General features: G+C 42.2%; 1 protein-coding gene across 1 annotated transcript in view; it reads right to left on the bottom strand.

Moving 5' to 3' along the window:
• Nucleotides 1–339: 339 nt before the first annotated feature.
• LOC124030820 (heparan-sulfate 6-O-sulfotransferase 3-B-like) overlaps nt 340–15,348 on the bottom strand; it is a 149,877-nt gene continuing 134,868 nt past the window's right edge. Inside the window, exons 2-3 of the mRNA XM_046342014.1 lie at nt 2,357–3,088; nt 340–1,727 (exon numbers count right to left, since the gene is read on the bottom strand). Of these exons, the coding sequence (XP_046197970.1) occupies nt 1,643–1,727; nt 2,357–3,088 (817 nt within the window). The 3' untranslated portion in view covers nt 340–1,642. The remainder of the gene's footprint in view (nt 1,728–2,356; nt 3,089–15,348) is intronic.

The raw sequence follows: 15,348 nt of genomic DNA, 5'->3' as shown, positions 1-15,348 counted from the left end.
GTATGTATGTCAATGAATTTTAGAAATACAAATAGAAGTACATCAACTAAAAGGATACTTCATTATGATCCGTGAATATCAAAATATTGATGGAAATAATAAAGGCCAACATTTTGCTAACACAACCAATGCTAATAATTCATGTAAACACGGTTATATATGCATATTGACAGTGCATAGCCTACTGATGAAGAAGAGGTACAGTATGTTGGATGCCTGGTCACATTACTGGGACAGTGTTTATTTGGGCTGTTTACTAACATGGCCGAACCTAGTGCTTGTAACTGGAATTACATTTAAATATTGAGATCTCATGTATGCATGCGGTTAAATGTCCTTCAATAACATTTCTAATGAATCTGGTTTTATACAAGTGATTCCAGTCAGAGGTTGGCCATGGTTGATCAAGGCATTTATGTCTAATATCTGAAGGAGTATTCACCCAGCTTTGTAGACCTGACAAGAAAAATGCCGATGAAGTATGACACGTCAAATGGAATCGAGACCTCCCTTTTCATACACAATAATTTGACCAGAAACATACAGATTCATACATTTAGAAAGTTAACCTTAAACACCACTTCCCAGAGTGATGATATATAACCCCTTTCCTTTAAGACAAATTTTGCAATACATAAATGTAAGATTATCTGTTATTCAAAGATGTGCACTTAAGTTGAATGACAGTTGAAGTTTATTCAAATCACTCTATCACAACATGGCCTATCACAGGGATTAGGGAATGGCAGTACAATATCTAGTGTGACATGACCTTTTTAGGTCCACTTTCATCACTTCATTTACACAGAGATCATAGGTTTTGACATATTCATTTCAGACTTTCCAGACTTTGCATCAATATATACATCACACTACTGTAAGTTTGAGCAGATAACAACTACATGAAAATAAGATATTGTTTTCGTCAGGGCGATATTTTCACAGCCCATTCCATCGTTTTGAAAGAAAAGTGAAAAAACACTCATGGTAATTGTATCCATAATGTTGATTTGAAAATGATGAGGTAATGTATTACCATAGTGGGTGTGTTGGCTCAATGGCATTGTGACCAATATACAATGATGACAAAAACACACACATACATGAGCGCGCGCACACACACACACACACACACACACACACACACACACACACACACACACACACACACACACACACACACACACACACACACACACACACACACACACACACACACACACACACACACACACACACACACACACACACACACACACACACACAGAAGGAGGTATATACACACACACCATTATAATAATTTATTAGCTCAAACAATTACTTAAAACGCAAAGGACTAGTTTTACCAGATGCTGCGTATTCTTGGTCAAAAAAGCACTTTCAATAGAGATTATTAATTTAGCAGGCTTTTTAGTTCAAGCGCAGGCCTAATTTGGATCATGGATTAGTATTACATTACAGTAAATCAACGAACTGGATACAAACTAACGTAAACAACATAAACAATTCCACTCACAGGTTACGGTTAATGGACCAAAACTGTGCTCAGTGACGAGACAGAACTATCAAATCAGAAGTAAATTCATATTTTAATGAAAATATTGTCATTGGATAGTCGGAATGCTCATAACAGAACAACACATCAGATTAGCTGATCCAACAGTGGTGTTGACGTGGGCTCCACCACCATGGAAAACCACAGAGTGTGACGACGTGAGCACGAGGGCCTAAAATGATCACAGAGTAAGGTGTTTAGATGACTATTGCAGAGTCTGCTTACTGCCATAATCTGTTTAAGGTCGTATTATTAGTGTTCATGTAAACTCTCACTAAATTGCAATTAAAAAAGTAATTATAAGCAGCGCCTTTTTATTGTGTTCTCTTTAAGAGTTATCACAACCTGCATGATTATAGCTAACTGTGACTGATAGGCAGGAAAGTTCAGGAGCACCAAAACAAACCAAGAAACTTTAGCAGAGCTGAAACTGAGAAAGAGAGATATATAGAGATAGTAGACAGAAACAGAGAGAAAGGGGAGAGAGAGAGAAATATATGAGATAGAGTGAGAGAGAGGAGAGATGGGGAGAGAGAGATAGTAGACAGAAATAGAGAGAGAGAGAGAGAGAGAGAGAGAGAGAGGGGAGAGATGGGGAGAGAGAGATAGTAGACAGAAATAGAGAAATAGAGAAATAGAGAAATAGAGAGAGAGAGAGAGAGAGAGAGAGAGAGAGAGAGAGAGAGAGAGAGAGAGAGAGAGAGAGAGAGAGAGAGAGAGAGAGAGAGAGAGAGAGAGAGAGTACCATGTGAGACTGACTGTTCTGTGCCTATCTCTGGGTGGTCAGGTGTGGGACCTCACCAGCGAGCCACCTGGCTGGTGTAGTCTTCGGTGGTGGTGGCCAGCTCGTCTCCGCCCCCTCCCCCGCCCACCTGTCGTTTGGGGAGAGAGTCCCTGCTCTGTTCCCTCTGCTCCCGCAGCCAACGGCGCTCCTCGCGCCTCTTCAAGCGCTCCTCCTGGTGCTGCCGCTGGCGGGTGTATTGGAAGCGCTGGAGGAACAGGTCCTTGGCGTACTCGTACAGCTGCACGTCCAGGTAGTTTAGCTCCTCGATGCGGCGGCGCACAGCCTCGCTCAGGTCCACGTTGGCGGCGCGCGTGCTGTTGATCTGCGTGAAGGCGGCGATGAAGCGCAGGCTGAACGTCCGCTCAAACAGGTACTGCGTCTTGCGCTGGAACTCGGTCAGGCCGTAGAAGGCCATGTTCTTCAGGTTGTTCATGGCGCTGCCCAGCAGGATGTGGTTGCGCTCGCTCTCGTTCATGGATAACAGGTTGTAGCAGCCCACCAGGCTGAGGTCGGCCAGCATGCGCACCTGCCGGTTGTTGGCCAGGTTGGATGGGCAGTCCATGAACTCGGTCAGGGTGACGCCCAACCAGTCGTCCCCGCTGTAGCAGGTGGGCAGTTCGTCCTGCGTGGGCGAGCGCCCGTCACACATGTGCAGGGAGGTCTTCCAGGTGGCGCCGCGCTGCACGTGCTTCCATTCGCTCAGGTAGCGGGAGACGGGGTCACGCAGCATGGTTATGTAGTAGAAGTTCCTGCAGAGAAAAAGAAACAGTCAGAGAGCTGTGAACACATAAACATCACACAGGCCCATGTACTGACAGGTGATGACTTATGTGTCTGTGTAGTAAACTTAAAGGTTGGATGCTAATTACCAAACTGAAACTTTAGAGATTCTCAGAGAGGTCTGTTTCCCTACTGTCCTTGAACACGTATGTTCTTTATGGTGTCAATATTGTGAACATCAACAAAGTCATGTTTTAGAAGTCATCTGAGGAATGTGTTCATACTTTGATAATATTACAGAACTCATGAGCATGTCAAGTCATCAGAAATAGCCTGAAGCACAAACCTAGATGGTCAAGTAAGTTTAAAAAACATATCAGATCCATCCTGGTTTATTTGAATGAGGAGGAGGTGTTTGTGACAGATGTATTTATTTTGCAGTCCTAATCAAGTGCTTTTACCCATCAGTTCACTACCAAACAGAGCTACACGTTTTAGAGGAGAAATTCCAGTAGCACTTTGGTGGAGAGGAGAGCTGTTAAATGAAAGATACTTTCTCTTAGACACATCACTGCCTCTCCTGCAGAGAGGGACAATCTCCTCAGTCCATGTAAGCCTACGTACAGCCACGGAACATGGAAGATGTTACGTGTGCTCCCTCTCTGGCCGCTAGGTCACCAGGCTGCTCGTTATGGCGCACACCTGTCACCATCGTTACACGCACCTGCGCATCATCAGACTCACCTGGACTCCATTACTTCCCTGATTACCTTCCCTATATATGTCACTCCCTTTGGTTCCTTCCCAAGGCGTCATTGTTTTCGGTTCCAGTGTTAAGTCTGTGCGTTAGTCGTGGTTTTTGTTGTGGTTATTTATTTGATTTTTTAAACACTCGCTCCCTGAACTTGCGTCCTGACTCTCAGCGCACATCGCTACAGAAGAACAATGTAGAATCTTTATTTATCAACAGATTCCTGTAGTGCCAATTTAAAGGACATTCATAGGATAAGAACACTGTAAAGGCTACAGTAAAATCAGAGAATGTGCTGGATAATCGAGACCAGTAAGTGTCATGTTTTGTCTTATTTTGTCTTGTCATTTTGCTTTTCCCTCTGTTCGTTTTCCCCCTGCTGGTCTTTTTAGGTTCGTTCCCCTTTTTCTCTCTCCCTTCCTCTCTTCAATCGGTTCCTGCTCCCAGCTGTTCCTATTCCCTAATCAATCATTTAGTCTTCCCACACCTGTTCCCCTTCCTTTTCCCTGATTAGAGTCCCTATTTCTCTCCTTGTTTTCCGTTCCTGCCCTGTCGGATCCTTGTCTATTGTTCACCGTGCTGTGTCTGTGTATCGCCCTGTCGTGTCGTGTTTCCCTCAGATGCTGCGTGGTGAGCAATTGTCTGAGTCTGCTACGTTCAAGTGCCTTCCCGAGGCAACCTGCAGTTCTTGATCAAGTCTCCAGTCTGTTCTCGTTTAAAGAATTATGCTTTACATTGTAAAGTGCCTTTACTGGATTAAAGACTGGTTGCTGCGGAAAAGCTTTTGAGGTCCTCATTCACCTGGTCAAACAGGGTAAGTGTAACTGATGTGAAACGGCTAGCTTAGTTAGCGGTGTGCGCTAAATAGCGTTTCAATTGGTTACGTCACTTGCTCTGAGACCTTGAAGTAGTAGTTCCCCTTGCTCTGCAAGGGCCGTGGCTTTTGTGGAGCGATGGGTAACGATGCTTCGTGGGTGACTGTTGTTGATGTGTGCAGAAGGTCCCTGGTTCGCGCCCGGGTATGGGCGAGGGGACTGTTTAAAATTATACTGTTACATAAGCAACGTAGTACAAAGTGAAAACACTGTCTAAAAGCTATGGAGAACAAACCCTGAATCTTACTCAAAAAACAGTTAGGTAGTAGGAATGATAGACAGTTCCACAATACTGGCCAGCTCCAAATGGCCGAACACATAAAAGAGGATTCAAAATGTTTTCGGCACTATACTTTGCAAAGAGAGCTCTCCATTTATACAAATTACCACAAGGCTTTTTGACAACTTCAAAGGAATAACATCAGACTCCCAAACAAGGCTGCCATGCAGCCCAAAACTCTGAAATGGCACGAAGTACATGAGGAAGGGTTAGGGGTGGAGAATGTAGCATTTTTTTAAAACACCGGAAACAGCATTTTCTAGCAATCTAGAGCCATAACCATTATGCTTAATTCTATTTTAAAAAAGGTTAATTTTTCTGCATATCTAAGCGTACCTCAGCTGTCTGTATCCTCCTGAACAGAGGTGTATATATTTTTTAAAGAAACTAAATATGCTCCTCTGCTTTTGCTAAACTGTGGGTCAAAGATTGAAATGAATATGAGTCTTATACAGTACATTTAGTAATTGGTTGCTTTTTTTTTCATCAGACAAATCTGATGGGGCATTTGCCCCTGTGGCCTGTATGGGCATGACAACACTGCTCCCAAACTCCAGGAATGTTAGTCAAGGAAGAGGTGACCTCTAAGTGCCAGTGGATATTACATTGCCGCCTTCGGATGTGACCCAGGAGAACAGACTGGCTGGATAAAGTGGGATGTGACCCAGAAGAACAGACTGGCTGGATAAAGTGGGATGTGACCCAGGGGACCACACTGACTCCAAAGCTGCTCAGCTTTTCAGGTACACCATAAACACACACATAGGTTAACAGATACATTCACACGGAGGCACGCACGCACTGACACACACACTCATCCCGCAAGATTTTAACCAATGCGGACTTTAAAACACTCTCTAGTCTTCTGTATTCTGAGATGCCCTGTTCCTTGTATTCTGCTCTAACAACTACACATTGTATTTCAGTACTGTTCAATTAGCCCCATTTCTGGCCCCTGTCAATAATGTTAAATTAGCCCTATTTCTGGCCCCTGTCAATAATGTTAAATTAGCCCTATTTCTGACCCCTGTCAATAATGTTAAATTAGCCCTATTTCTGACCCCTGTCAATAATGTTAAATTAGCCCTATTTCTGACCCCTGTCAATAATGTTAAATTAGCCTTATTTCTGGCCCCTGTCAATAATGTTAAATTAGCCCTATTTCTGGCCCCCTGTCAATACTGTTAAACTAGCCCTATTTCTGGCCCCCTGTCAATACTGTTAAACTAGCCCTATTTCTGGCTCCCTGTCAATAATGTTAAATTAGCCCTATTTCTGGCCCCCTGTCAATACTGTTAAATCAGCCCTATTTCTGGCTCCCTGTCAATAATGTTAAATTAGCCCTATTTCTGGCCCCTGTCAATACTGTTAAATCAGCCCTATTTCTGGCCCCCTGTCAATACTGTTAAATCAGCCCCTGCTCTGGAAAAATAAAAGTGCTGAGATTACAATACTGTCATGACCATAGTCATAGTCTGCAAGGATACACCACACAATAACACTGTATTTCTACAATCTAGATAACTTCACTTGAAGACCACACACTGTCCTGCCAAATGGACTCGTTATTCACTAGCAACAGTCATGGCAACAATATCCACTGAATATAAGCCAAATATAATTGTTTTTTTTTACAACTGTCTCATTCTCGGCAACACAGCATGTACACATTAGTAAGATATTATTATTATTATTAAATTACACTAAACATGTCGTCTTGAAAAGGTGTGTTTGTTACACATTATCAATTATTCCGATTTTCACTAAATCAATTACTGTGGGGAAAAAGTTTCAGAAAGTACTGTAGACCCGTACATTCCAATAACTCCCCTGTGATGTGCCATGGCATCAGTGTGCATGGGAGCAGAGAGCACCCTCTCTCTCTCCCACCACGTGGTGAGATGGCACTGTGTGTCAGGCAGTAGAGCCCCGCTGGCAGCAGCTGTACCCTGGCTCTTTTCTTCCTACTGGAGTTGGCCGTTCAGCCGCAGCAGAGTGCAGACAGACACATGGACACGCACATCCTCATTAGCCTGTCTCAGGGACATAAACACATGAAGCAAGTGTTGCCTGAGCACGCCGACACGCTCAAAGGTCATCTGTGTGCACCATCAGTGTCACAGAACATCAGCATCAACGCATCTACATCACCGCCTCAGAGAGAGGAGACTGCCCCTGCATGCCATAGATGATCTTCACACAGGGAAGGTGAGTCGGCCCAGCGAGCTACCTGCCTTCCGCCCTTCTCCCTTCCTCCGTCCTAATCACTTCCTATAGCCATCGTCTGCAGTCACACATTGAATTGGCACTTGCTATCTTGAATCTTCAGATGGAAACATTTGGAGTGTGTTAATATGTTGACGATATGTCACCAGGAGGCAGAGAGACATCTCTCTGACGTTCCAACCAAGTGTTTAAGTTTGGAGGCCTGCTGAACCCCAGTTAATCATGGATCAATAATGGATGTGAAGCATATTGCATCTCAGTCAGCTCCAGAATGTTCATCTGAAAGCAACACGAGTCACTGGAGCGAAGACTTAACGGGTCATTAACATGGAAGTGTAGAAGAACATATGGATCCAAGGAAGGCTGAGAGGAAGCGATGCTGCTCAGATTAAATGAATGTTTCAACTTTTGTTGGAACTATACACTATTTTTTTTTAAATGTAACCTTTATTTAACTAGGCAAGTCAGTTAAGAACAAATTCGTATTCACAATGATGGCCTACCAAAAGGCAAAAGGCCTCCTGCAGGGAGTAAAAATATAAATATAGGACAAAACACACATCACGACAAGCGACAGCACAACACTACATAAAGAAAGACCTAAGACAGCAACATAGCAAAGCAGCAACACATGACAACACAGCATGGTAGCAACACAACAAGGTAGCAGCACAACACATGGTACAAGCATTATTGGGCACAGACAACAGCACAAAGGGAAAGAAGGTAGAGACAACAATACATCCCACAAAACAGCCACAACTGTCAAGAAGTGTCCATGATTGAGTTTTATAATGTAGAGATTGAGATAAAACTGACCAGTTTGAATGTTTGTTGCAGCTCGTTCCAGTAGCTAGCTGCTACGAACTGAAAAGACGAGTGACCCAGGCATGTGTGTGCATTGGGGACCTTTAACAGAATGTGACTGGCAGAATGGGTGTTGTATGTGGAGGATGAGGGCTGCAGTAGATATCTCAGATGGGGGCAGTGAACAGGTGTTGTATGTGGAGGATGAGGGCTGCAGTAGATATCTCAGATAGGGGGAGTGAACAGGTGTTGTATGTGGAGGATGAGGGCTGCAGTAGATATCTCAGATGGGGGGAATGAGGCCTAAGAAGGTTTTATAAATAAGCGTCAACCAGTGGGTCTTGCGACCGGTATACAGAGACGACCAGTTAACAGAGGAGTATAGAGTGCAGTTATGTGTCCTATAAGGAGCATTGGTGGTAAATCTGATAGCCGAATGGTAAAGAACATCTAGCCACTTACCTGCCGATTTATAAAAGATGTTTCCATAATCTAGCATTTAACTTTAGCCTGCAGCTTTGATATGTGCTGAGAGAAGGACAGTGTACCATCTAGCCATACTCCCAAGTACTGGTATGAGCTACCTCAAGCTCTAAACCCTCAGAGGTAGTAATCACACCTGTGGGGAGAGGGGCATTCTTCTTACCAAACCACATGACCTGTGTTCAGAACAAGAGTATTTAATTTATTACCTTTATTTAACTAGGCAAGTCAGTTAAGAGCACATTCTTATTTACAATGACAGCCTAGGAACAGTGCCTTGTTCAGGGGCAGAACAACATCTTTTTTTTTACATTTGCAGCTCAGTGATTCGATCTTGCAACCTTTCAGTTACTGGCCCAATGATCTGACCACTAGGCTACATGCCGCCCCTTAACAGTGGAGAAAGCTTGTTGAACAATCGGAAAGCTTTGTTATAGAGCGTTTCACACAGAAGTCAGGCAGAGGCCAATGTGCACCCAAAGAAGACGTCATATTTACTGAATATAAGAACATCAGATGCATAATATGCTTTTGAAATATCTGATGAATATCTGATTTAAATTGTCAATTTATCTGTCTAGAATAACTTGAACTCTAATATTTATCAACAGAATATGCAAAATAAAAAATAAAAAATGCAGTTGCAATAGACAACTTGTGAAGTTAGAATGTTATTCACTGCTTGGCATACAGTAGCTGCTTTAGAGTACCTGTTTTATAGTAGCTGCTTTACAGTACCTGTTTCATAGTAGCTGCTTTACAGTACCTGTGGTATAGTAGCTGCTTTACAGTACCTGTGGTATAGTAGCTGCTTTACAGTACCTGTTGTATAGTAGCTGCTTTACAGTACCTGTTGTATAGTAGCTGCTTTACAGTACCTGTTGTACAGTACCTGCTTTATAGTACCTGCTTTATAGTAGCTGCTTTATAGTAGCTGCTTTACAGTAGCTGTTTTACAGTAGCTGCTTTACAGTAGCTGTTTTATAGTAGCTGTTTTACAGTAGCTGCTTTATAGTAGCTGCTTTACAGTAGCTGTGGTATAGTAGCTGCTTTACAGTAGCTGCTTTACAGTAGCTGCTTTATAGTAGCTGCTTTACAGTAGCTGTTTTATAGTAGCTGCTTTGCAGTAGCTTACATTTACATTTACATTTAAGTCATTTAGCAGACGCTCTTATCCAGAGCGACTTACAAATTGGTGCATTCACCTTATGACATCCAGTAGCTGAGGACTTACAAACACAGTATTTCTCTCTTGTAGGATTCCTTCCTCAAAATCAGGCTGTATAAATTCTCCACTTCTCCACACAGGGACCCATCTGAGCAGATGGTAAACTACTATGCATCCAAGGCAGTGTCAGCTCAATAGCTAACTGGCTTTTAATTGCCAGTAATTAACCTTAATGACATGATTCTAGGCCACTGCCCCTCCATGATCGCATGCTACTAAAAAATGACAGTATACAGTACATTTAGCCCCATCACATGGTCTTTACTGTGGTGGGGGTCACTGGGGAAACTGGCTTCACACATCAACCAACTGAAATAAGTGAAGTGTGTGCATAACATTGTTGCAGATGCCTGAAGGTAGACTGCCTGAAAACAGCGGAAAATCTATTAAATTACACATCTGTCTGCTAACATCACCTGTGCAGAATGTTGCTACTCTGTTACTACAGTATGTGTCCCATTGTGATTCTGTAAGTAAGCAAGGAAGGCCTTGTTCAGAAACTGCAGCACTGACTCTGACTAATCTGGTGTGAAGGAGATCTCCTGAGTGTTATTTTATAAGAAATTACCTCATATCTTTCCCTCAAGGGAAATATCCCAAGGGAAAGATCCCTTGAGGTTCTCACCCAATCTGTTCACTTGTTTTACTGCACCATGTATGGTTTACAACCACTTAAGAAAAGCTTTGATCACTTTGTTTGCTAGCCCACTACAGTCTGCTGGAAATAGACAGGGAACGTGAAGTGTGTGCTGACTCTAACTCCATGTTGTGTGGCTGATTAAACTTGCTCGACACCCTTTTCTGTGCCGCATCATGTAATAGAAATTAATATGCAACGAACTCCAGTGGCCTGCGCTCGAGGCCATTTCAGACAAGCGCGCTGCGTTTCATCTTGGACCTGGCGAAGCCTCAAACCTACTGCTCCCTCTCTCTGTATGAAGCTTGTTGCTCAGACTCTGCTTTTCAGAAGCCTCAGAAGTTCAGTCTGCCCCGCAGAATTACAAGGGTCAAACAGCTCTCTGTGCTGATACCTTTCGTTCAAAGGCAGTCTACCCTTATGAAAGAGATGTATCAGAGAGAAATATATACGATAAAATAAAGCTTAAACTCAACTGAGCTTTAATGTCAAATGCAGCCATTTTTTTTATCGCCAAAATATAAAATAATTTCTGGGTCACAATTAAGTACATTACTGTGATTGTTTTCAACTAAAATTGTCAAAAACACAACAAAAAAATCTTCTTTGCAAAGAGTAATTTCTCAAGAGTGAATTTTGCTAGGACTGTCTGGGAATGGTCTGTGGGGAGGGGAAACTGAAAACTAGCTCTTATTGGCAGAGAGGTTTGGAACGCTCTTGCTTATTGGTCTATTAACTGATGAGTAACTGGTGATGTCACCAGGCAGGCCAAAACCATCCCACCAAAACAGGTTCAAATTTCAGGTGGTCTTTTCAAAGAGCTCTTATCATAAAAGGGCATTATCATTTTCACTATTTTCACAATATTATTCCAACCTCAGTGTGGAAATGTATATAAAACACAGAAAAATCAGGTTTTAATATGCATTTCAAGTCATGCTTTTGGGACAGACAATTCTTGTGAGTGCCTGTGTAAACTTGACTTAATATGCAAGTCAATCAATCGTATTTATAAAGCCCTTTTTACATCAGCCGATGTCACAAAGTGCTGTTCAGAAACCCAGCCTAAAACCCCAAACAGCAAGCAATGCAGATGTACAAAAACTACACAGAAAGGCCAGAACCAAGGAAGAAACCTAAAGAGGAACCAGGTGCCATTGTTCTTCCGTCCTGTCAAGAATAATCTTAATGAACTTGATTTTACTCAAACCGATCAGTGACATTATCCACAGAGCAAACACTGTGTTACAGGTAGCGGTGACGATGAACATTCCAAGTCCTTTGAGGTCAAATATCCATGAACTGTCCAACAACAAGTGTTTTACCTGAGGAGAGGTTCTTCCTGTAGATGTATACCTCACTTGACTCCTGGCCTTTCCTCCGCTCTCCACTCTGCTTCTCCTCCATGTCCTACAGACATCAGCACTCTCCACTCTGCTTCTCCTCCATGTCCTCCCTCAGGATTCCCAACCTTTCCTCTAAAGGTTGTCGGATTAATCACGCTTCTGATTCCAGTCGTCTATCTCTCCCACCACCTCTTTCGCTCTACTACCGCTCTCTCATATATATACACACACACACACACACACACACACACTTGAAGTTTACATACACCATAGCCAAATAAATTTAAACTCAGTTTTTACAATTCCTGACATTTAATCTTAGTAAAAATTCCCTGTCTTAGGTCAGTTAGGATCACCACTTTATTTTAAGAATATGAAATGTCAGAATTATAGTAGAGAGAATGACTTATTTCAGCTTTTGTTTATTTCATCACGTTCGTATATATGTATATATGTATATATATAAACAACTGTGAAGCTTTCTTGTTGAATCTGGTTGTTTAAAAAGATACAATTTTTCTGAAATAAATTATCTCTATGCACTGTTGACTACAGTGGAGGCTGCTGAGGGGAGGACGGCTCACAATAAGGGCTGGAACAGAGTAAATGGATTTGTATTTTTATCCCATTCCACTTATTCCACTCCAGCCAACACCACCAGCCCGTCCTCTCCAATTAAGGTGCCACCAACCTCATGGGATTTACTAAAAATAATAACCAAAATTCCAGCAGACAGTTTGATTTCATCGGGACAAACAAATTTAGTCTGCTATATGCCTGCCTTGCCCGAGATCGGAGTATCCAAAGCAAGGAGAAATCAATTCCTCATAAAGAACTGTGCTGACGGTTTAGGACGGTGTATTAGTTCTCTCATACTGCCAGTAGAGGGACGATTAATTATTCTATGCTTCATTATTGATATTACCAAGTTGTATTGAAACTCCACAGAAACACACTACTTTGTGTGTCATATACAGTGGGGTCCGGAATGACTGCATCCTCTGATAAAAAACATATTTTATACCAATACAATTTCTCAGAGAAAGATATTTTGCTTAACAAGTAATGCAGCATATTAAAAAACGATAAGAGGTAAAATATAATTGGATCCCCTGTTTTCAATGCTCCATCACCCTCACCCTGTGAGGATAACAACACTGAAACGTTTTCTAAAATGTTTTATAAGATTGGAGAACACATTGGGAGGAAACTTAGACCATTCCTCCATACAGAATCCTTCCAGATCCTTGATATCCCTCTAATTCAAACCACAGGTTTTCAATGAGTTTTAAGTCTGGAAAATTTAGATTTTGTGGTAAATTAACCATTTCTTTGTGGATTTTGATGTGTGCTTGGAGTTGCTGTCTTGCTGGAAAATCCACTTGCGGCCAAGTTTCAGCCTCCTTGCAGAGGCAACCAGGTTTTTGGCTAAAATGTCCAGGTACTTGGCCATATAACACATACCCTCGTGCCTTATTCCTTAAATATCCTAGTTGTAGTTTGAAAAGAGCAGAGTTGGCGAGACTTGCGCTGTCACAAGCTACTTTTTTTAGACTATGATTTTCAGATGAGAAATATGGGTAATCATTATTAACTTCTAGGAAATGTAGTAAATTATAGCCTAATCATATTCAGGAAATACATTTCCTTGGAAAGAAATACCCATACATAGGCTATAGCTTACTCTGTTTAATTAAGGCCACACGAGTACCTGGTCTCGCAGGTATGATTACGTGGTCCTTCTGTAGCTCAGTTGGTAGAGCATGGCGCTTGTAACTTCAGGGTTTTGAGTTCGATCCCCGGTACCACCCATACGTAGAATGTATGCACACATGACTGTAAGTCGCTTTGGGTAAAAGTGTCTGCTAAATGGCATTTATTTTTTGTTTTTTGTTTTTTTTGAACTGGAAGCAGCAAGAATGATGACATTGACACTTGCTACGTTTTGCATAGTCCTATAGGATATAGCCTACCTTTTAGCAGGACGATTTGCAGGCAGAGAAAAATACATGGGAAATCCATACTTATTGAGAATGAAAAGGCGCAACGCTGTCTCACCATAGTAGCCTAACCCATGTGTTCACCATAGTAGCCTAACCCATGTGTTCACCATAGTAACCTAACCCATGTGTTCACCATAGTAACCTAACCCATGTGTTCACCATAGTAGCCTAACCCATGTGTTCACCATAGTAACCTAACCCATGTGTTCACCATAGTAGCCTAACCCATGTGTTCACCATAGTAGCCTAACCCATGTGTTCACCATAGTAGCCTAACCCATGTGTTCACCATAGTAGCCTAAGCTATGTGGTCACCATAGTAGCCTAAGCTATGTGGTCACCATAGTAGCCTAAGCTATGTGGTCACCATAGTAGCCTAAGCTATGTGGTCACCATAGTAGCCTAAGCTATGTGGTCACCATAGTAGCCTAAGCTATGTGGTCACCATAGTAGCCTAAGCTATGTGGTCACCATAGTAGCCTAAGCTATGTGGTCACCATAGTAGCCTAAGCTATGTGGTCACCATAGTAGCCTAAGCTATGTGGTCACCATAGTAGCCTAAGCTATGTGGTCACCATAGTAGCCTAAGCTATGTGGTCACCATAGTAGCCTAAGCTATGGACACCCTGAGGAAGGCACAGTGATGCCGAAACGTTGGTAAATACCCATTCAATTGCTGGGAGTTTATATATGGAGCGAATTTCTTTCTTTTGATAGTTTATTCACCATAGTAGCCTAGCCTATATGTTCACCATAGTAACCTAGCCTATATGTTCACCATAGTAGCCTAGCCCATATGTTCACCATAGTAGCCTAGCCCATATGTTCACCATAGTAGCCTAGCCCATATGTTCACCATAGTAGCCTAGCCCATATGTTCACCATAGTAGCCTAGCCCATATGTTCACCATAGTAGCCTAACCTATATGTTCACCATAGTAGCCTAACCTATATGTTCACCATAGTAGCCTAACCTATATGTTCACCATAGTAGCCTAACCTATATGTTCACCATAGTAGCCTAACCTATATGTTCACCATAGTAGCCTAACCTATATGTTCACCATAGTAGCCTAACCTATATGTTCACCATAGTAGCCTAACCTATGTGCGGGTTGAGCCTTTCCCTTTTCATTCATGATTACATGTTTTGATTGCACGTCAACTCATGTTGTTTGAACGTCCTCTACTTTTCATTATCAATATTAATTGACAGACACTGTAAACTAAAACATGATTAGACTGTAGTTAACTGTGATTCCCTGCCCGTGTAGGCAGCCTACTCTATTTCAATGAGACCACACATATTTGGCGCACATGAACTCGCACACCAAACTTGGAGAGGTAAGCTACTGAAGTTAAAGCATTGAATTCTGAGTGTGTGAATAATGCAAAAATAATGTGTTTTTGATAGAATAGGTATACAAACCAGAAAGACAACAGTTCCCAAAAAATTGGCGGGTCAACAAAACTATTTTCATCTCGAATTCATCTGACTGACCGCCCGCTCCCGCCTGCAGCATGAAAAATGTTGACCACACCGCAATGATCTCTGTAGGGACAAGGCAGGTTTGATGGAAATCCCACAGGAATGCAGCCCTCAAGGCTTAAATCATCCTTTAACCTGTCTCTTCCCCTCCATCTACACTGATT

Source organism: Oncorhynchus gorbuscha, linkage group LG01, assembly GCF_021184085.1.
Source record: "Oncorhynchus gorbuscha isolate QuinsamMale2020 ecotype Even-year linkage group LG01, OgorEven_v1.0, whole genome shotgun sequence".
Lineage (NCBI taxonomy): Eukaryota > Metazoa > Chordata > Actinopteri > Salmoniformes > Salmonidae > Oncorhynchus > Oncorhynchus gorbuscha.
This window is presented reverse-complemented; position numbering and strand designations above follow the sequence as displayed.